The following is a 22,947-nucleotide window of genomic DNA, read 5'->3' as shown; positions in this document are numbered from 1 at the left end:
ATTGTCTCGTGTTCAAATTTCTTTAAACCTCAAATGTGTAGAATTCATGTCCTTGAGCTTTTCGGTTGGCCAGTCTAGCTTGTGTGTCACATCAGTCGGGTTTGTATGTGGGATGTGTGCTCTCGGCACAGGCACGTTTTAGAGTAAAGCAATTACAAATGAAAGATCGGATCTGTGGTCTACACTTTTGTTCTGTTTTTACGAAAGTCTTTTGGCTAGCACAATCTTTATCCAAAGTTGTTATTCTTTCCATTTAGATCACGGCTATTTTTTTTCCCCTCCTAGGTACTTGGCCTCAAACTCCCCAATCTCCTAGGTCGTGCAGAAAAGGTGACTTTTCAGTTTTCCTATGGAACAAAAGAAACTTCATATGGCCTGTCCTTCTTCAAACCACAGCCTGGAAACTTTGAAAGAAAGTAGGAAGCCAAACAGATCACTGAGTACACTGCCCTGATGTAAAAGTTACAATAGGCGCCTTGTTAGTTGCCTTGTTTGTGAAAAACTTACAGAATCATCTGCCACTTCTTGAAGCTGAACCCCACAAATGTTGTTTTAAATCTGTTGATTTGAATGTGTGTAAGTTCTAATCACTGTTTTAGCTTTTAAAGCTCTATCCCTTATGTTCTAGTTTCTCCATAAACTTGTATAAAGTTACTGGGCAGTTCCCTTGGAGCTCACTGCGGGAGACGGACAGAGGAATATCGGCTGAGTATAGTGTAAGCAGCATTTCCTTCATTCCCTTTGTGGGCTTGGGTGGAAACAAAGTGCCTTTTTTATTGATTCCCAAAGACGGCATGTGGGAAGCCAGGAGCACACAGACCCTCTGCCCTACCTGTCAGCTGCCTCCTGGCACTTGAGAAAGTACCTGAATCCCAGGTGGCTCTAGGTACAGACATGGCAGGTGAGCAAGGCTGCCCCTGCTGTACCGTCTCCTGGTTCCCCATTGCCTGGCACGGTGCCTTGTGGGTGCTCTGTAAATAATAATGCTGGGGTAGGTACCCCGAGGTTCTCACCCTGAAGTCAGGTGGGGTATTCTGGTCCTGTGACCATGTCCCACCTACTCATGGTTGCCTTGAGCTCTCTTGCAGGCCTGAGCGCCAAGGGAGTGCCCAGTGTGGGACATCCTCTGGGGAGTATGGCGTGACCTGGCTTCCTTGTGAGAGTTAAATCACTGTCACACCTCCCAGCACAGCATTGCTCACCTTTCAAAGAGAACGTGGGCATTTCTCTGAGATGGACATCTAAGCCGAGCTGTCCTCGCTGAGACGGGATAGTGTGCCTGACTGAGAGGCAGGTCCCACTTGCCTGGACCCCAGAGTTCACTTGGTTCAGGCCTCTGGCTGCAGGAAGGATAGTCTGCTCTTAACTCTTGCGTAACTTTATGTCCTGGTTCTTTTCTGCGGGCTGAAGTGAGTCATGTGGCTCACCAGGCCTGGCTTCAGACAGGGGTTGGTGCACCGGTGCGGTGCGTGCCAGACCGTCCTAGGTGTCTTATCCTTCACAAAGAGAGGGGCAAGCGACACCCCCTGTTGGTGGCAGAGTTGCCTGCAGCTTTCAGAGCAGTGGCCCTGTGCACTGTCCTGGAACACAGTCCTGCCTCTGGGAGATTCTTTCCTTTCACTCAGTTCAGAACTTTCTCCCTGTCTTCCTTTGTGCTTCCTCCCCCTGTTCCCTTCTTCCCTTCTCCCTCCCTCCCATCATTTATGAAAATGCTTTTTCCACCAGCGTTGGAAGTAGAAATAACTAAAAATAAGTAAATAAATAACAATTTTTATTTTAAGTATTTTGTTAATTATTTCGTGATTCCTCATTCCAAAAAACGATTTGCGGCAGTTTCCCCGAGTATGTACGGTACAGAGAGATGTCTCATTTCCTCGTGTGCATTTGCAGTTTCCCATATGGAAGACCAGCCACACTGTCAAGTGGGAAGGCGTGTGGCGAGAGCTGGGCTGCCTCTCGAGGACAGCGTCCTTTGCTGTTCGAAAGGAAAGTGGACATTCGCTTAAATCGTCTCTGTCGGTAACGACTTTTCCTGTTTGCGTAAATAATTTTGTTGGTAGAACCATGCTATTTATTGGGAAAACAGTCTGCCAACAGCGGGGCTGACTGAGAAGTGTCCCAGGGAGTGGGTGGCGGAAACAGTGGCTCCTGGCTGTCGGTGAGCTTCAGTAGTGTACTGCCGCACGTCATGTCAGTGGTGACGGGCAAAGCTGTGTGTGAGAGCTGACTGTAGAATTTTAGCTTTCAAAAATACTTAGAGAACTGGCTGAGTTGACTCAGGCCAGGATGTGGAGCCCGTGAGAGAACGAACCCAGTGACGGGTCGTAAACTCCCTGGTGACGAGTTGGAATTGTTTATGCAAGTGATGCTCAGACTCGCTCTTGGTACCTCAGCGTCCGCCTGTGTACAACAGCAGTAATCATACTACCTGCTCCGAGGGGTTTTGTGAAGGTGAAATGATTTAATAGTTGTAGAGTGCTTAGCACAGGCCTAGCATACAGTCAGTGCTCCGTGTGTGTTCATTGTGATTTTATAAAACTGTTTGAAGTGAAAACCCCTCCATTTACGTTCCTTTCAGCATGCCATGGTCATCGATTCTCGGAATTCTTCCATCTTGCCAAGAAGAGGTGCTTTGCTGAAAGTTACCCAGGTAGTGTTCTTCCCCTGTAACCTCTGCAGGGCGCGGGCCAGGCAAGTTTCCACAGTAGACAGAGGTGGGGAGTCATGCAGAGCGTTCATGTTTGGGATGTTAAACTTTGTCCCTTCATTGTGCGAATCATTCTGGAATTGCTGGTGAGGACTGTCAGCTCCTGTCTGGGCTCCCAGCTCTGGAATTGCCTCTGCTACCTGGGGTTCAGGCTTGTGCTGTCATAGAACCCAGGGTGGGGGTAGCTTGTGGCATCTTTGATGGTAGCCCCTGATAGGCCAGGAGGAGAGTTGTGGTTTGGTGTGAGTGGTTTCCTTGGTTACCAGTGAGAGAGAACACCTGAAGGCCGAGATTGTCACTTGACACTTGCAGGGGCAAGTTGGGTGATAGCAGCGGGGCAGGCCTGGGGGAAGTCTTCACCGCCTTAAAGAAAGGTGCTCCTCTGATGGCTTGGAAGTGCGTCTTTCATGCTTTTAGTGAGTCTTTAGCTTTCCCTCTTTTGTTGCAGGTGGGAGTGCAGAGACCCAGTTTTCTGTTGTAAGATTGACAACAGTGAGGGGCTGACCCCACCGCAGGAGACAGTTGGGGGTGCCGGGGCTGTCATGAACCTTGAGGTCCCTCCCCTGAGTACTGTCCTCGCTGTGGCCAGTGGTTTAGTTTTCGTGGTGCAGGGCAGAAGACGGGGTGCCTGATTTTCAGTTTCAGAAGAGCAACTAGAAATCAAATTTTTATACAAAATGTCCCGAATTGTGAAAGGCTGGCTAATGTTTTTTCCAAACCCTGATTAGGCTAACAAGCTGTGTCGCCCATTGTGAGCTGTGTGATGGAACTGGGGCTGCCCGTGTTTTCCCTCGTGTGACAGGAATGACTTCCTCCGCAGCGACAGTCTCTGTCTCTGTCAGTCCCCGTTAGCATGTGCAACAACTAGATATGGCTTCTAGGAGACAGTGTGTTCTGCTGTCTTTTAAAAAGTAAATGATAGCAAAAAAACCCCCACGATTTAGTAACCCCTGCAATAAGTCTGTTTGCTCCCTCTAACCTGAGGAATCTCTTCCCACAGGAGCTGGCAGGCTACACCGGAGGGGACGTGAGCTTCCTCAAAGAGGATTTTGAACTTCAGTTGAATAAACAATTCATATTCGATTCAGTGAGTATCTAAGCCAAAACATGTCACCTGCATCGTCCTCTCTCGTTGTTTGGAATCTTATCCGAAAATCTGAGTTTCTAAAGCACTTAAGTGGAAGCCCGAGTAGTAATGCTCAATCCTTTAAATTTAGCCAGAATTGAAGACGCTCTGGGGAGAAATGATAATTATTTCTGTAAAAAGTCATCTGGTCATCAGTGTGGGGCCGTGGGCGAGCCCCTCCCGGTGACCGTCTCAGGGCCCTGAGGAGACAGGGCTCAAGGAGGGGTGTGTCTCCCTCCCCTTGACGCGTTGCTTCCATGGAGGTTCTGACCTTCACCTCAGTTTGCTGGAGCCGCAGGGCTGTGGGTGCGTTTAGAAATATTTTTTTAACCTTTAGTCCAGTTTGGCTAGTTCCTCCTGATTCACTCAGGAATGAGGAGTGGGTAACCAGATTCTGATCCAGCCAGCAGAGCCCCAGGCTAGAAGGACACCTGGCTTATTTCTCAAGTATTTCTCAAGTGTTCCCAGGGCCAGGGTGGCTGGGACAGCTCTCCTGTCCCCCCGCTTCTGCCTGGGCCCTTATCTGCCCTAAAACATGGGAGCCCAGAGTAAGTATTACGGAAATGGACATGCAACTCTGTCTAGGCAGCTTACTTAAAAATAATATATTGCTGCTCCCGTTCAATCCTTGATTCATTACACTTTGAACCTGGCCCCTGCCTTCCCCTTCCCCTGCCATTCTGCTGCCCCCTGTTGCCTGGTGCAGTGAGCTCATTCCAGTCCCTTCCACGGCACTCAACGCTGTTTCCTTCTCCCTTGTTTTTCTCGTTTTCTTCTTCTTGGTTTCCTTGACTCCCTCATTGCCGGATTCTCCTTACACTCTTCACCTTCTCCGTCTGGGTCCTTTCTGCCTTGAGGGCATGGCTTGCGCCTGATTCTCTGTGGTCTCCGCATCTGCCGTTCCCATAGAGGAGCGCCCAGCCCTGTGGCCGCAGCTGCGTCTGTGCTGTGACTCCTGAGGCCCACCTTGCTCTCTTTCCCAAGCCTCACACTCAAGTACTCCCCAGTGTTTTGACTCTGTGTACAGGCACCTCAAATCAACGTGTCTAAAACAGAACTAAGCAACCTCCCTCCTGAAATCTGCACCTGTGCCTGGACTCCCAACGCCACCAGCTGGCATGGCATTGCCCAGCTGCCCTTGAACTTCCCCCCACCCCCGGCTGTCCTATGTCCTCCCCCTCAAAGCCACCTGCCATGCAGCGGCCCCACGTCTCCTCCCTGCCAGCACTGCCCGCTGCCCTTGCAGCACTGAGGTCACGTCTCAGTTGGCTCTGTTCCTCCCCTCCCCACACTCCATCCCCCTTCCTTTTCTCCGCTGCAGGGGTTAGTTTCTGAAATGCAACCTGGACCTTATTGCTTTCCTTCTTTTAGGGTGTGCGTGTGGCCCTTCGACCCTTCAATACAGTCCCTTTGTCCTCAAGCTTTGGCTCTGTGAAAATACTTCATGTTTCCCAGAAGGGCTGTCTTTGCTGACTATAGCTACCTTTTCCCACCTGTTCACTTGGCCTCCCTTTCCCTGCCTCTAAGACTTCAGCACATGCCAATCTCCTAGAAGCCTTCTCTGACCTCCCACGCAGGCCTGGGGGCTCCTCCTCTGTGCTCGTATCTCTTGTGCTTATCTCATGGTAGTACCTGTTCATCACCCGTCCACCCACCCATCCACTCAGCCACCCTCCCTTCTGTCCATCCACCTGTCTGTCCACCACCCATCCATCCGCCCTTCCATCTGTCCACCACCCATTCATCCGTCCACCCATCCAACACTTGTGTGCTGGCTGCCAGGTACTGTCTGGGCATTGAGAATACATCAGTGAATAAAACATACTTCCTGCTCTTAAGGGACTTACATGCTAGAGAAGGAGACCTACAAGCTGATGTATTTGTATATAATTTAGGAGATGGTGGTGTTAAGAAGTAAAATACAGCAGAATAAAGGGGTGGACAGTGACCAGTAGAGGGTGCTGTTTCATTTAGGATGGTCAGGGAAGGCTCTGACAAGGCAGCATTAGAGCAGAGCCCCAGAGTGAGGGAACTAGCCACAGGGCCCTGGGGCAGGAGCAGGGTGTGGAGCAGAGGTGGAGAGGGCAGGGGTAGGGCTGGACAGGGAGGGCCTTCAGGGAGGCTGGGGCCAGGGTTCTTGTGCCCAGCCTGGAGCCTTGTGAGAAGCGGTCTGATGGGATGATACCAGCTGCTGTGGGGAGAGGAGCTTACGGGGCAGGGGTGCGAGCAGGAGAGCAGGGAGGTGGGGAGAGCCGGGTGCTGCGGGCTAGCAGTGGACAGAGCACACCGAGAGGGCTGAGAAGTCGGAGCCAGATCCTCTGGAAAATGGAGTCACTGTTCTCAGAGATGGGCTCCCTGAGAAGGAGCAGGGTGGGGGGACTGTAGAGCGCTGGGTTTGGACGCGTTATTGGGAAGTGTCGAATGGGCAGTTAAGTGTGAGTCTGGTGTTCAGGGATGGCCAGGCTGGATTCCAGATGGGCGCAGTCTCAGCCCGAAGGTGGCATTGGGCCAGGGCCTCCCAGACACCAGCAGGGGAGACATAGTCGCAGGGCTGAGCTCTCAGTGGACATCGGCAGATAGGGGCTTCACAGCAAGGGGACGGAGGGGGAGCACTCGGCGAGGTGGGGAGGGTGGAGGGACGAGGCTGAGCAGGGGGCAGGAGAGGCTCACCAGCTGTCTGTAGTGCTGAGTGCCAGCCCAGGTGACGGAAGAGGGGATGTAACAGCTAAGAAACGATGTTTACTGAAGAACAGGAATTGCACTGGGAACATGGGCACCGCAGTGAACTACATGTGTACGCAGGGAGGTAAAGGAAGACAGTTTTAAAGGAAAAATGAGGAGGATTACAGAATTATTTTAAGGTAATTATTCTTGGCTACAAGAATCAAGGGCCCGTGGTGGCTCATGCCTGTAATCCTAGCACTTTGGGAATCTGAGGCGGGAGGATCTCTTGAGGTCAGGAGTTTGAGACCAGCCTGAGCAACATGGGGAGACCCAGTCTCTAGGAGAGACGCCTATAGTCCCAGCTGCTCAGGATGGAAGGGTGTGGACTCACAAGGAGCTCATGGCGCAGGTTCAGAGAGATTTCTCACACAAGATTAGGATAAAAAGTTTATTTACTTTTCCGTGAAAAGAGAGAGAGAGAGGAAAAAGAGGGAGTGGGCACAGCACACGAAGGAGTAGAAGTGCTGGGCAGCTGAGGAAAAGCTGTTTGGAGTTTTTAAGGGGTAAAAATGATTTTTTTCCTTTTTGTTGCAGACTGGTAACAGAAGTAGCTGTGAAACTGTTGTGTGTGCTTTTTTATTTTTTTTCTTTGTGAGGCTGACTTTGTCAAAGTCCTTGGAATCTGGTTTTGGGAGGAACTGGGGCCAGAGAGCTGGAGCGGGGAGTTCGCACCCCTGTCATCCGCTTAGGGCTCTTCAAGGCTGTGAAACAAACTCTTGGAGACAACCAGTTAGGCCACAGGTGTTTAATCAAACAAAACAAAGGGGGGCAATTGTTCTGTGAGTTTTCTCCTCAAAGGGGCAATTATGTGTTGTGAATTTATTTCTCTTACTTTCTGTTTGATGGTTTATTTTTCTCTGTTAGATAGCTTAATAGTAAGGTTGCCTTTCAGGGAGGCTGAGGCAGGTGGATCTATTGAGCCCTGGAGTTTGAGGTTGCAGGGAGCTATGATGATGCCACTGCATTCCAGCCTGGGCACCAGAGCAAGACCCCGTCTCAAAATAAATAAATAATAGGGTACCACCAGTGCAAGGTTGGACAGGCAGTTGCTGGGCACGTGTCCTCACAGAAGTGTTTTTGTGAAAGTTGCAATGGCCTTTGTGCAGGGTTGTGGGTTTTGCAGACTTTTGGATAGTTCTTGGTGTCAGGCGTTTGTGCGTGAGAACCCTCCCTTCGTGGCCTTCCCTGGCTCTGTCTGTCGGGTTTTTAACACAGCCGGCTCCAGTTTGATTCTGACAGCTTTTCATAGGTAACCCCAGTGTGAGGATTAGGGTGCAAGAGAGAATGGCTGAATGCTGCGTGGGGTCCTGGTTGACCCCGGAGGAGGGAAGGACCTGAGTGGAGAACTGCGGTGTCCCTGATGGGGTCTAGAGCTCAGCAGTCGCGGGCCAGGCCGGGCCTCCAGTGAGCAGCGGTGCCAGAAGGTGTGAGCGCCAGGGGCTGCCGGGGAGAGGGCATTGGGAACCTCTGTGCCAACTTCGGTACTTCTGTGGATCTACAGCTATTCCAAAATGAAAAGCTTATTTTTAAAAAGAGAGAATGGGAGGAGAGGGTTGAAGACAGAAATGACGAATCGCTTCTGAGGAGCAGAGGACTAGGGCGAGTGGGCAGAGCCTCAGGGTGTGCTGCGGGGGAGGCAATGGCCCGGGGGCGTGCAGTTGCAGGGCTGCATCTGGAGGCAGACACGGGGGCGGGCTGGCCTCACTGCCACCTCTGTACGCTGGGGAAGGCGGGAGCCAGGCCCTCAGCTGAGGTGGGTTCTGGGGGTGAGGAGGCAGGACCAGTGTGGGTCTCCATCTGCACAGATGGGGCCAGTGGGCAGCTCTGGGCCGAGGAGTTCAGGCACAGGTTCAGAGCAAGCCCCTGCCTGTCGCCGTGGGGGGTGTCTCTGGGTACAAGCTCTCCCACTTGCTGTTTCGGTTTTTATCTGTAATCCTTCCTGGCGAAGCTTCTAAAAAAGAAGCATCTGAGCAGCTTTGAAAGAGGTAGGGATTTGGAAGGCAGAGGGAGCCTGGAGGCCCACTTAGCCACAGCAGGGCAGTGAGAGCGTGGAGTGTAGGGGGGCCAGGAGAGCCTCGAGTGGTTGAAGATGTTGTTGAGTAGCTTTTGTGGCGTGAAGACTGGGCCATGGAGCCCTGTGAGAGAGAGGGCTTTGCCCCCAGGGTGGGGCCGCAAGTGTGCGTCTCTGCATTGTGTAATCGCAGGGGTGTTGCAGCCTGTACCTTCTTTCAGCCGAAAATGCCGTGTGCCCTTCATCCGCACGTTTTGAGGCCACGACCAAGAGGCCTGGGCAGGTGCAGAATCGCTTGTCCAGAGTCAGGGCTCCCTTGTTCATCAGGCTGCGGCTTGTCCTGTGGGCTTTGCCCCTCGTCGAAGAGGACGGAGCTGCCCCGAGTCAGAGGGAAGCCGTGCCCCGCTCGCCCTCGGTGTCTGTGTCTGGAATTTGAAGTTGCTTTTAGGAGAGTGTCCATAGGACACCTTCAGCTGCACAAGCCAGTGTCCTCCTCCTGGGGCCCTGGTACCCCACACAGCTCTGTCGGGCATTCGGCGCATGGCCAGTTTTCCAGTTGCCGATGCTCATGAGGACAAGAGGAGCACTGGACGGAAACAGCTATTTGTTTATATCTGAACAGGTTTTCTCGGCATCTCTCTGGGGTGGAATGTTGGTGCCCATTGGTGACAAGCCGTCCAGTATTGCTGACAGGTGAGTAATAATGAAGGAATGGATAATTTGCAGATCTTTTCCTTCAGATCTTTTTCATTGGTTTCTTACAAGATATTTTATAGAAGTTTATTCAGGAGAGCAATATTTCAAATTTTACTTTAGGTTTTATGTTTAAGCTGATTTCAAAATATCCAATATACCTCATACTTAATACTTTTTTGCTTTTTGTCAGGGGGCTACTTACTTTATTATATTAAAAAATTGTTCCCTTTTGGTTATGAAGGAATACAGTTCATACTCATTGCAGAAATATAAAAATAGAGAAACTTTTTTGGAAGTAAAAACAAACTCAGTCCTACTCAGTGATAAACAGAGTTAACATTTGGGCCTAATTCTTTTTAGTTTATTTGTAGTAGTTGTGTGTTTGTATATATTTGTGTATGTATATGTATATATATTTACATATATGTATATTAAGTTAGTATACTAGGTTTTACATATAATTTTGGGTCTTCCCTCCTTTTTAAAAAGTTTTAAAGAAATTATAGTGTAATCATTCACCAAGTCATGAGAATTTCTTCATAAACAATGTTTTAGTGACATATAATGTTGCTTGCATATACTATAACTTTTTAGCCTACCTCATATTTTTGAATATTTTACTTATTTCTAATTTGTGATTTTTGTAAGTAACACTGATTAACTTTTTAAATAATTTGTTGGTAATTGTATTTTCTGTGAAGAGATTCCTAAATGTGGAATTACTTACTCAAAGTAAGGCTTCTGCTATTGCTGGATCCTGCCTTTTGGAAACCTTACAGCAGTTTATACCCTTGCCAGCAGGGTGTGAAGTTGTACTTGTTGCTTTGAAATACTAATCATTGTCCTTTTTCTTCAACCCTGCATTAGTGAAAATGTTTTAGCTTAAACTGGTTCAGCCTTTTTAGGTAGCCATTTGGAAGTATAAAACTGCCAAAATTTTAAATTTATAAACTCTTCGCCTAACAGTTTCACCTCTATGAATCTAACTTACAAAAATACTTTTATAAGTGTGCAAAGATGTATATATACAAGGATGTCCATCACAGCATTGTAGATAAATAGCAAAAAACTTAAAACTGCCTTATGTAAGTATACCAGTAGGGAAACGATTATTAATAAATTCTAACACAACCATTCTTAAGGAAGACTATGTAATAATTAAAAATAATGAGATAGATGTCCATAAGTTAAAAAAATTTGCATATGAACATTTAGTTGATCCTCTTCCGATTGCACAGCGAAACTCCAGTGTGCACGTGTGTGTTGGCAGGTGCAGCACCGAGGGTCTGGGAAGTCGCCACCAAACCAGAGGGCAGGCGGAGCGGGGGCTGGGAAGAACCTTTTCATTCTTTTCTTTTTTTCTTATTTTCTTTTTTTCTTTTTTTACCTACGCTCTGAGGCATGAAGAGCCTTTTCATTCTTTGTGTGCTTCCTGGATCATTTGAATTCTTTCAAAAGATTTATCATTTTTTTTTTTTTTAATGGAGCCTGTTTGTTTCTGTAATTAACCTTAATGGGTTAATCAGAAAAACTTTGCTGAGAAATCCCAAACAGTAAAGTTAAAACAAATAAACTCATACAGGCTTTTATCTGGCAGGAAAAACAGCGCCCTGTGCCCCATTCTCAGCAGTCAGATGGCATCCTGGGTGGTCCAGAGGCCCAAGGGCATCACTGGTCATTGACTCCCAGAAAGATTGCACACAACTTTTCTTGTCATCCTGATTCATTTTTTAGTAACTATCATAATTTAAAATCAGGTTCTAATGTGCTGTGCATTTTTTTTAGAAAGTGGATGGGATTTCTGAGTAATTTTTATTTTTTATTTTTATTTTCATTTTTATTTTTTTTTGAGACAGAGTCTCGCTTTGTTGCCCAGGCTAGAGTGAGTGCCATGGCGTCAGCCTAGCTCACAGCAACCTCAAACTCCTGGGCTTCAGCGATCCTACTGCCTCAGCCTCCCAAGTAGCTGGGACTACAGGCATGCGCCACCATGCCCGGCTAATTTTTTCTATATATATTTTAGTTGGCCAGATAATTTCTTTCTATTTTTTTAGTAGAGACGGGGTCTCGCTCTTGCTCAGGCTGGTCTCGAACTCCTGACCTTGAGCGATCCACCTGCCTCGGCCTCCCAGAGTGCTAGGATTATAAGCGTAAGCCACCGTGCCCGGCCAATTTCTGAGTAATTTTTAATTCGTGCTTTTCATTTTATATAATCCAGTCCATTAAGGAACACAAGAGGGATTGATTTTTAAAAATTGCTTTTTTCTAATTAAAAATAATTGTGGAAAATACAAAAAGCATTTAAAATAATGATAATTCTATTTTGATCTATTTCCTTCTAGTATTATTCCCCTCTCCCCCTTTTGTAATATTGGGCTCATACTATTAAATAATTTGTATCCTGCTTTTTTAACTACATTTTTTTTTGCACTGTGAGCCTGTAGGGGGCCCAGTCTGAAAAGGAACTGCATAGTGTCATAATGTCTTTGTGCTTTGTGTCTCGCCTGCATCTCAAAAGGTCTGAAGCATCTGTTTAGATGTTTAGATTTCAGTTTGGATTTTTAGGTTTTTATGAAATTCGTGGTACGTGTGCATCTTCCTTTTCTTAAACGTTTTGTCATCTGAAGGTGATTTCGATAATCCAGTATCAAATGTGGGTAATGTGTGCTTTCAGTGTGTCGTGTAGTTTTGTCACCCAGTGACTTTCCTCTGACACGTTCCATTTTGTCTCAGGTTTTACCTTGGGGGACCGACAAGTGTCCGTGGATTCAGCATGCACAGCATCGGGCCGCAGAGCGAAGGTCTGTCCTTCCCGTAGTAGTGCTAAGGCTAAACGGTGGTCATGGCTAAGTTGGGAAACCATGTATTTGTTTAAATTGCAACAATAACAGATGCTCATATTTCAGAAAGGTGGAATTAGCACCTAGCAAAGCATTTACCAGACAGCAGTGATGGAATTTTTATTGACAGAATTATAGAAAAATGAGAAAATATATGTAAGCAAAAAATATATGAAAATAACCTGCATTCCTACCACCCAGAGAGAACACATGTGAATGTTTTGTTGTATATTTCCTTCAGGCTTTAAATGTACCTACCTTTCTACTCATACTAATTTTTAACTTATTTCTTTCACCACCCTTCCTAACAATGTAACGGTAGATTTTTATGGGAATTAATTCTTTATCATTTTTAACAGCTGCATATTTTATCTTATTGACATATTATAATTATATTTTAATTAGTAGACTTTTTTGGAGACAGGGTCTCACTCTATCATGCTGGCTAGGATGCAGTGGTGTGATCATAGCTCACTGCAGCCTCAAACTCTTGACTCAAGTAATCCTCCCACCTCAGCCTGCCAAGTAGCTGGGACTACAGGCTCATGCCACAGTACCTAGCTAATTTTTTCTATTTTTAGTAGAGACGGGGTCTTGTTGTTGCTCAGGCTGCTCTCAAACTCAATAGACTTTATTTTTAAGAACAGTTTTAGGTTTACAGAAAAATTGAGCAGAAAGTAGAGAGTTCCCATATACCACCACCACCACTCCCTGCCCCAGCTTCCTCTAGTATTAGCATCTTGTACTAGGGTGGTACATTTGTTACAGTTGATGAAACAATATTATACATTATTAACTCGAGTCCATCGTTTACCTTAGGGTACTCTTGGTGTTCTATGTTCTCCGAGCTTTCACAAATGCATAATGTCGTGCACACAGTGTTACAGTGGCACACGGAGTCCTCAGAGTCCCTGTGCTCCTCCTGTGCCCCCTTTTGTCTTCCTACCAAATTACTGGCAACCGCAGGTCTTTTTATTGTCTCCATAGTTTTGCCTTTTCCTGAATGTCATAGAGTTGGAAGCACATAGTGTGTAGTGTTTTCAAATTATCTCCGTTTACATAGTAATGGCATTTAAGGTCCCTTCATGTCTTTGGGGGGATTTGAGAGCTCATTTCTTTTTATTGCTGAATAATATTTCGTTGTATGGATGTACCATAGTTTGTTTATCCATTCGCCTCCTGAAGGACATCTTGGTTGAGTGTTTGGCAATTATGAATAAAGCTTCTGTAAACATTTGTGTGCAGGTTTTTGTGTGGACATAAGTTTTGAGATCAGTTGGGTAAATACCAAGGAGCACAGATGCCTTGATCATATGGTAAGAGCATGCTTACCTTTGTAAGAAACTGCCGGATTGGCTTCTTAAGTGGCTGTACCATTTGCATTTTCACTTGTAATGAGTGAGAAAGATAAATACCTTTTCATTGTAACAGCCACATGTTTTGTACCATACTTTTTTATACTATAATTTTTTTAAACCAAATCCCAAGTTTTGGACATTTAGTCTGTGTTCTTCTTATTATTATTATAAAACAACACATTAGTCTTCTAACTGAATCTTTGTGCTCTTCTGTAAGTTTTACTTTAATATAAAGTTCTAGATGTGGAATTTCTAGATCAAAGGATTTTGAGTATTTTTAAGGCTTTATCTTGCTCTCTAGAAAGGTTGTTTCAATGTATTCCTTCCAGCAGTGTGTGAGATTCCTGGAACCCTCTGTGACACTTGACATTATGTCAGAGGTGTCTCTACATGTTATTAAAACTTTAAAAACGTCAGTTAAAAGGCTGCATATTATTCCATTATAAAATATTCTACCCTGATTTTCTTAAATTGTTTAATATGTTTGTTGATTCCATTTTTATGTCATTATAAACAATGACCGAACTCTACATAAATTTTTGTGTGAAGTATTAATTATTCCTTTTCACTTGTTTTGAGAGTGCTTCATTAGAGTGTAATTTTTTTAGAAAAGGAACAATTTTTTGATAGTTTTATTTTCTTTTATTATAAGCAAGTATGATATGCTGACTATATGAAGGTTTAGAAGTCTTTCTTCACTTGCCTGAAAAGTAAAACACAATGATATTCCACATGTTCCCTATCAAAGAGGCGACTGGCAAGATTTTGTGGGCAAGGATGCAAATTTCTGTAACTTTTTATGAAAACAATTTGATGTATCGAGAGCTGTAAAATATGTGTGTGTGTGTGTGTGTGTGTGTGTGTGTGTGTGTTATTATTAATACTATCAATGATAGCCCCACGCTGGGAACTGGAAACCCAAATGCCCATCAACAATAGGAGGTGCCGACAATTAGTGGCGTCTCCCACTGTGGTGAAGAACAGATCGTAGCTGTGGCTGAATGGTGGCGTGAATGAATCTCAGGAACGTGTAAAAAAAAAGAAAGCCAGACCCAGAGAAATACCTGCTATAAGATGCCATTTGACTAAAGTTTGGAGACAGGCTAAGCCAGTCTGTGGCCGCGCTTGGTGTGGGTGGCAGGTAGTGATCAGAAGGGTCGTGTTCTGGTCTCCATCTGGGTTCTCCTTACACAGGTGCGTTTGTGTGGAGGTCTGTTGAGCTGTACACTTGGCACGTGTGTACTTTTCTATATGTGTGTTTGAGTGAGAGTTCAAACAAGTGTATGTGCAACAATACTCGTCATGGGTTAATGTCCACTATGAAGAAGTTAGAGACCACTATGACAATAGAGGAGAAATGGATAATTAAATTTTGGCACATCTGTGTTATTATTCAGGCATAAAAATGGTATTTTCAAACAACATAAAGCATTAGGAGAAGATGCTTATGATATATTAAAACTGAAAAAAAGGCAAGACTGAAAATGCCCTTTGTATATATTCATATATAAATGAGCCACATTTTATTTACTTACTTAATTATGCATTATAGGTTATAATTCACTGGAAAAAAGAACACCAGGATGTTCGCTGTTTATCTCTGAATGGAAGAAATTAAAATATTTTCCCTTTTTGCTCTATTTCTGTATGTTAATCACATTTTCTATAGTGAGCATATTACTTTTATGATCAGAATACAGTAAGTTATTTAAGAAAAGATAGGGGACAGTTTCTGGGAAACAAAACCAAAGTCTGTCTGCTAGTATTTGTCCATTCTTTGTTCCCTTTAGAACTTCAGTATTAGAGGGGTTAAGTAGACGGGTTACTGAAGTCTTTAAATGAATCAACCATTTATTCCTTGAGGTTAATCTTGGAGACATCCAATATTTTTCTTTTCCATGGTCTGTCATTTTGTATTAGAGAGGACTAAGACTTTATAAATAGTATTTTGCAACAAAGTATAAACATCAGGGTTGGAGGGTTTTTTTTGTTGCTTTGATGTTAATGGCTATATATGGTTAAAATGGAATGGATGGGAGCATTTTTAGAAATAATGCAAATACATTCTCTTGGTGGATAGTCTTGAATTTTAGCAAAAGTAACCTAAATCCAAGCGGTCATGAGCCATTAAAAAATAGTCTGCTCTCAAGACACTGAGCTAGAACACTGTCTGTGCAGCGGGTAGTGGACACTCTGTGTCTTTTGATTAATGGTGTGTGTGACTGTTTCCAGAAACTACAGAGACATTTTCTGCATTTTGTCTCTCTATATTGTGGCCTTGGAAATTTTGCAGAATAATGCGTATCATCCTCCAGGTGGAAGTGATTTGATAATCTACATTTGTGGATAAAACAATTTTCATGAGATTCACTTCTTTTATTCTAAGCATTTTACAACTGTGATAAATTACTGAGTTTATTCTTTCCTTAATGACATTGGCTTCCCACCCCCCTCAGGTAAATCTAATTGTAAAACAAACCAGGAGAAAAAGAATGATGATTTAAAATCAGGCCAGCAACATGAGGCGTTGAGAGAACAACTAGCAACAAAATTGAGCACTGTGTGGTGTCATGCATAGGACGTAGATCTTGCTTCTGTCAGTTGTGGAGAGTTAATGTGATTTTAAATTTGTTGACCTTGTTTTTGCTCTGGCTTCCTCCCTGGATTAGGAGACTACCTTGGTGGAGAAGCATACTGGGCCGGTGGCCTGCACCTGTACACCCCGTTACCCTTCCGGCCAGGCCAGGGTGGCTTTGGAGAACTTTTCCGAACACACTTTTTTCTCAATGCAGGAAACCTCTGCAACCTCAACTACGGTAAAGCTTGCACGATTAGAGAAACCATTATAGTACAATAGTTTTTATGTTTAACAGCCCAGTGCGCAAATAGGTGTCTATCTTTTTAGATTACCTAGTCTTTAATTTTAGAGACTGTGCCTTACTTTAAAAAACATTTCCATAACACCTAATATAGTGCCCAGAATTAAGTTGTTGGTTGAATGAATGAAGCATGCAAGAAAAATAATCATCAAATGTTCTTACAAAGTATTTATTCAACAAACACTTCTCGACTTCTCGAGCACTTACTATATACCAGTCGTTGGGGCCACAGAGCTGAGGAGGATTGAGTGCCTTCCTCAGGGAGCTCAGGTCCAGAGGAGAATCACAGCAGCTGTATCTAGCTCAAGGTGCCTCCAAAGCTTCACACCAGACAAGGCCCTTGAACTTGGAGTGGGACTTCTCAGAAGGTCAGGGGTTGGGGAAAAACCATTCTAAGCGAAGGGAACAAAATACACCAGACCTAAAGAATTGAGAAGGCTTGGCCTATTCTGGGGCAGTGAGTAAGTGTGGTTCCAAGCCTGCTCTTGATTTGGGTCCCAGTGTCACTTCATGCATTCTCCTTGACTATCTAGGCCAAGCTTTAAAAATTACCCCTGGGCACAGGAAGGGAGAGAGCCAGGGCCTGTCTGAGGACAACTGTGAAAGGATGAGCCACACGCTGCTGCTCACACATCTTTCTCTTTTCAGGGGAGGGCCCCAAAGCTCATATTCGCAAGCTGGCTGAGTGCATCCGCTGGTCCTACGGTGCCGGCATCGTCCTCAGGCTTGGCAACATCGCTCGGCTGGAACTTAATTACTGCGTCCCCATGGGAGTGCAGAGGGGCGACAGGTGCGTGCTGGGGATTATCTTCCGCAATTCCATCACACTCTCCAGTAATCTTATTTTGTATTGGACACAGTTGATTTCATCAGTGGCTTTTAAGGTTCAGGATTTTAAGAGAAATAGAATAGTTAGTTAGCAAAAAGAATGAAAATATATGTTTTTTTCTCCATTAGGTTTTTCTTCATCAAATGTGACATATTCCCATCCCCATCCCCATCCCCGTCCCACAGATGCTTTGCGCTTATTGTGCCCAAGGTAGTGGGTGCCCCTCGAGGGTCTGGCTGGAGGAATTGACAAGGCGTGTTGGTCCTGCATTCAGTGTTTCTGGTGGTTCACCTTGCAGGCCAGGGCCTCTGGGGAGATTGGGGCAGGCGAGGCTTCGTGCCTGGCTGCAGAGGGCTCAACATTGAGAGCAGAGGGACCCACCATCTTGGCCTCCTCCTCCACTTTCTTTTATTGAGAAAAGATTTGCTAAATATTACACGGATGGCTGGGCACAGTGACTCATGCCTGTAATCCCAGCATTTTGGGAGGCCAAGGCTGGAGGATCACTTGAGTCCGGGAGCTCAAGACCAGCCTGGATAACATCGTGAGACCCTGTCTCTACAGAAAATATAAAAATTAAAAACAAATAACATGGATGAATGTGGTATAAGGCTATTTACTATTATGGAAACAAATTCTATTTCAGAAATTCACACTATTGTCATTATAGTGTGTCTCAGTCAGCTCTGGCTGCTGTAACAAAACACTATGGGCTGGGTGACTTAAACAACAGACATTTATTTTCTCACAGTTCTGGAGGATGGGAAGTCCAAGATCAAGGTGCCAGCAGATTTGGTGCCTGGTGACCTGGCTTGCAGCCTTGTCACTGTGTCCTCACATGGTAGAGGAAGGGGACAAGCATGCCCCCCGGTGTCTCTTCTTAGGAGGGCTCTAATCCCACCATGAGGGCCCACACTCATGATTTCATTTAAACCCAATTGCCTCCCAAAGATCCCGCCCCCAAATGCCATCATGTTGCGGGTTAGGACTTCAACATATGGATTTTGGGGGGACACAAACATTCAGTCCATAACAGTGTTTATATTGCCTCTTATTATTTTTATGTTTATACATTCCGTGCTCTGGGCTGTATTTTTTCTCTTCATTTTTGTGTCTGCTCTTATGTTGCCACCAAGGGGTGGTGTGGTTTCAAACGTGTTGTTGTAGTTTGTCCTCGTTTAAGGAGATACGGTACCATTTTTCCTCCCGCTGCCTTCTCCGTCAGCCTCGTAGGTGCTGGGACTTGTTAAAGGATCACCGCACTGGCAGGCTTTCGAGAGAGCATGCTTACCTGGGTGCAGTTCCAGATCTGCCATTCAAATCCTTTGTGGTTGTCACTTTAGTAGAATCTGTTCTCGACACTCTTCCTGGAAGGCTAATTCAGATCCACTCTGCATCTGGGGGCCCGGCGGGGGCTGTCAGGCTGCTGCGGCTGCCTGGTGATGAGAGCCTGCAGGTGCCTTCACAGGTGCCAGCTCACCTCCACACCTTGCCTGTCCTCCACACAAAGCAAACACTGAAAAGGGTTTAGTCACATGGACTACTTGTGCTCTCTGGAGCCCAGCTGCCTGTTCTTGCTCCCAGCTTGGCCACTCTGTGTGGCTGTGTGACCTAGAATGAGTTACTTAACCTCTCTGGGTCTCCATTTTTGTGTCCCGAGAATGGACAGTAACGATAGTGACTATTTTGCAGTTTTGAAAACTAAATGAATCAAATGCACGCAAAGCACTTAGAGCCCTGCCTGGCGTGCTGTCAGGAAATGGTGGTTCTTCATGTCACTGCTGCTGCTACACCCTCCCCGTGGCCAGCTCTTTACTTACAAAGGGAACCGAGTTCCTGTAGAAGGCATTGCCCCCCACATCATCACCTTGTGGCTGCTGCCAGCTGTTTGTGACAAGCCACAAATGGGTTATGTGTCTTGATTTCAGGGATAGTAAAATGTGAAAAAATATGCACCTTTCTATTAGAGCAAGGTTGTGCATTAGATAACCCCTTAGCCAAGATTCCCCACGCCCTTACGGTCTTCAACGAATGAGGCTAGTTTTGCATGTTTCTTTGCATGGAGCCCTATTCCCACCACAGCTGGGGTGTCAGTCTCCGTGGCTTGGCAACCGGCTGCTCACTGGAATCCTTGCAGGGGCACCAGAGGCGCTGCGGTGATTCTGCACCAGCACCGACTGAGTCAGAATGCGGGTGTGTGATGAGGCTGGCTGAGCCAGTACTTCTCGGACTGTGGTGGCCCTCCGGATCTCCTGGGGCCTTGTCAAAGGCAGACTGGGACTCCTTCAGCCAGACACGCTCCCCACTGCCCTGGGGTGCACCAGCGTCCCTGTCTGCTGCCCCTGCTGCAGTCACTGGCGTCGCAGTACTGTTTGCAGCCACTGGGTGTCAGCGTGCTCTGCAAAGTCAGCCCTGCTTTTAGGAGCCGCTACCCTTTCTCAAAGAATTGTTCCAGAGAATGGTTACATTTACCTTTTAGCTTTGCCTCTCTGTCTTCTGGTTAAATCTGAAAAATATGTTCCAGAGACTAATTTCAAAATGTGAAAGGAGGAAGCATACTGTGCATGCGATATTTAAAGATCGGACCAGAAGGAAGCTCCCCTGCCCCCCGGCTGGGCAGCAGCTCTGTTTTGCCATCGTGGTTGCTGCAAATGTTCAGTGTGGGCAGTGAACACTGTCACAGGGGCAGCCTGGCACCCTTGAGTGCAGAAGTCACTTTCACTCAGTGTGTGGCTTTGTTTGAAGTGTTATCATCAAAGTTGGAATTTTGTGAAGTTTGAGTGCTGTTGTCAGAATTAATCTTTGTTTCTAAAATTTGGCAACAGGCAGGGTGGGGATTGTGTATGTAGAAATCATCCCGAGATATCCCCCCATAGTTACCGCGGAGCACTGTAATTAGAAGTTCAGACCTTTACAAAAATGGTAACAGTTTTGAACTGTTGGCTAAATTTTACACTGGAGGTGATTTATGGTGCTGTTTGCTCTGGCTCTAACCGCATTCTGTCACTTGGTGTCTTAGCAAATGCAGTCTCGGGAGGCCCAGGGACAGGTCAAAGCAGACTCGCTTGGGAGAGCAGCTCACGGTTGGTAGCAGGGAAGACAGGAAAGCAGATCGTCTCGGCTGCGGAGGGAGTTGAGAGGGCCTTGAGGAGCTGATGCCTGAGTGGGATCTTCCCGAAGGACAGCCGTGGGCGAGCAGAAGATGGGCAGGGCGGTGCCCCCGCGGGAGGCGGGAGCTGTGCGGGGGTGGGTGTCGGTGGGCGGCAGAGCAGCGTTCTGCAGAAGCAGAGGCGGCGCCTGGGGAGGCCCTGGGGTTCTGCTTGCCTTCGTCTCCCAACGCTCTGCCTCCCAGCCCCGGTGGCCTTTTTCCCCGTGGTGTCTGCCCAGGTGTTTGGGTTCAGGGCTTCATCTGCCCTGTCCACGGAGAGTTCCTCGTGACTAGAGTAGCACGTGGTGGTACAAGTGGGGGCCCATGGGAGATGCCCCTGACATACGGCGGGAGATGGGGTGCAGGGCCCCAAGGGTGCCGTCAGTGTGACCTTCCTAAACACCCTCACGCTGACACTGGCGGTGCTGGGTCAGAGGCAGGTGGGGGACCACCGGGGGGCCTGCACCAACACAGTGAGGGGTGGGAGGGAGAGAGATGGGGGACCCTCGTGGGCCTAGATCTAGCCCAGTGGGCACACAACAGAAGGTGGGTACTTGAGGCTGGCCTTGTGCAACTTTGCAATGCTGCTGTGAATGTTTGTAGTGGGTGTTTTTTTCTGCGACGTGTTTATATGGTCTTTGAACATAAACCTGTGATTGTAAAGTTGTTTAATGTTTGTAGCTAGAGTGAATAGGAATGCCTACTTGTTTTCTGAATTTCGTAAGCCAACAGCTTATTTTTCAGCTCATAGCTTATTTTCAGACAAGTAGTGGATGTAGGCATAGATCACTTTGACAGAGCTGATGATGTAAAATATAAAAACAAACCGTTTAGATTTGAACACAACTAAGCAGTACATGTGCAGTCAGGTTTTGGTTTGGATTCTTGCCTTTTAAGGATGTTGGGATGGTTTATGCTGTCACTGTGGATCACAGAGGGGTGCAGATATTGCTTCTGGTTAGGTCTCGCCCACTGCTGCCGTTGCCCGATGGACACCAGGATCCCTGGAAGGTCAGTGGAATGTTAATAATGATGTGTCTTGAATCTCTTCGTGGATCAGATATTTTGGTTCCTTGCTCAGAGTCAGGTTGAAAAAGGAAAACTTCCTGCCAGTTTTCATACGCTGCGAATCCTCTGGTCAGGTGAGGGCACGGGTGTTACAACGGTAGAAATGTCCATTCTCTTCTGAGTGAGGAGCTATTTTGTTGGCTGGTCTCTTCTAGAAATTGCCCACAGCTTGCAAAACGCTGCATTTTACAATGCTCTAACTGGCGGTTGTTTGGGATTCTGAATGTCATTTTCCCTTGTGAGTTTGGGTCCCTAGGTTAGGCCCAGTTTGTCCCAAATATGCAGCATTGGTCTTGCCCCCAAGCACAGGTTGTAGGTGGGCAGTGAGCCCGAGGGCCACGGTGCATGTGTGCCGTCCCAACGACAGGCTGCCCCACAGCTGTGCGTCCTCAGGGCTGAGGCAGCGATGTGTCAGAAAGAGCAAGGCCTGTGAGTGCTCCTGAGCCTGGGTCCAGAGTCCTGCCGTGTCGCTTCTCAGCTGTGTGACCGGAGCCTGTTTGCTCATCCAAAAGTGTTCTGTCAGCGGGTTATCACCAGCGCATGGAATCCCACCTGCAGAGTGTCAGCTCATGGCAGGTGTTGTGACCGATGTGACCTCTTTGCAGCTGTCCTGGGTCAGGAGAAGGTCTGAGAGGTGGTTAGGCCAAATCTCTGTGGGGCCGCGATGCTGCCATCTTCCTAAGCCCCCGGGCCTTCTGGGGTCTGGGCAGGCCTTGAGTTCTGCCCACCTACCTGCCCCCAGCCGCTCCCCCACCCTCCTCTGTCCTTCCCACTCCCCTGCCTCTCTGTCCTCGCTGTTGGGATTGGGGGACATAAAGGAGGTGAGGAGGGGAGTGTTTATGGCTCCATTTCTTCCCTTTGCCAGCCTCCAAAGGCTGGTTCTGCACCTGCACAGGAGGCGGCAGGGCCGCCAGGGCGAGGCAGGCAGGAAGGCGGGCGGCGGGCGGCGGGCAGGGTGCTGCCGAGGAAAATGGCAGGGCGCGCAGAGCGGGCCGTGGGATCTGATTTCTCCCTTTTTTATTTTAAGGATATGTGATGGCGTCCAGTTTGGAGCTGGGATCAGGTTCCTGTAGCTGATGCCCTCCGGGAGAAGCTCTGGGACCTGGGCAGCAGTGTGTCGTCCCTGCCACGGCTGAGCAATTCTTTGACTGCGGTCCTGGTGGGCAACCAGGTCAATAAATTGTAAAGACGCACACTCAGGGGCGTTGTGGGTATGATTTGCTTTTACTGACCACCGTGTCCCAGGCTGGCCTTTCCCGAGGACAGCCTGGTCCTTTCACACGCACCTCCCAGACCCTTCGAGTCTCAGTGTTTGGCTCCCGAGTAGCAGGTGTCAAGTATTCAGCAGAGCCGGGGAGCAGGGGCGGGGGGGGGTGGGGTGGCGCTCAGCCTGCCGCGCTGGGCGATGCCAGGGGAGGCCACGGCAGCTGGCAGGAGTCACAGTGCTGGGGGCTGGAGTGTGAGTGGCACGGGAGACATAGCCATATTAGGGACACTGAGGCAAAGAGGGAAACTGTAGACATGCAGCAGTATTAATAAGACTACTACGTTGGTTTCCTGT

General features: G+C 47.1%; 1 protein-coding gene across 4 annotated transcripts in view; it reads left to right on the top strand.

Annotated features, from left to right (window-relative positions):
- The window catches only part of SAMM50 (SAMM50 sorting and assembly machinery component), a 35,506-nt gene extending 12,921 nt beyond the window's left edge, over positions 1–22,585 (top strand). For 2 of the 4 annotated variants that reach the window (XM_045552831.1, XM_045552834.1), the window contains exons 6-16: positions 286–416; positions 629–716; positions 1,891–2,019; positions 2,579–2,650; positions 3,708–3,794; positions 9,191–9,261; positions 11,998–12,065; positions 16,132–16,278; positions 16,990–17,131; positions 21,216–21,329; positions 21,754–22,393. In XM_045552831.1, the coding sequence (XP_045408787.1) occupies positions 286–416; positions 629–716; positions 1,891–2,019; positions 2,579–2,650; positions 3,708–3,794; positions 9,191–9,261; positions 11,998–12,065; positions 16,132–16,278; positions 16,990–17,131; positions 21,216–21,329; positions 21,754–21,829 (1,125 nt within the window). In that variant the 3' untranslated portion in view covers positions 21,830–22,393. Of the gene's footprint in view, positions 1–285; positions 417–628; positions 717–1,890; positions 2,020–2,578; positions 2,651–3,707; positions 3,795–9,190; positions 9,262–11,997; positions 12,066–16,131; positions 16,279–16,989; positions 17,132–21,215; positions 21,330–21,753; positions 22,394–22,413 lie in introns of those variants that run through there. The other 2 variants (XM_045552832.1, XM_045552833.1) reach the window with 2 other exon arrangements.
- Positions 22,586–22,947: the final 362 nt, after the last annotated feature.

The sequence above is a fragment of the Lemur catta genome, chromosome 6, assembly GCF_020740605.2.
Source record: "Lemur catta isolate mLemCat1 chromosome 6, mLemCat1.pri, whole genome shotgun sequence".
NCBI lineage: Eukaryota > Metazoa > Chordata > Mammalia > Primates > Lemuridae > Lemur > Lemur catta.
Note: the sequence above shows the minus strand (reverse complement) of the source record. Positions and strands in the feature narration are given on the sequence as shown.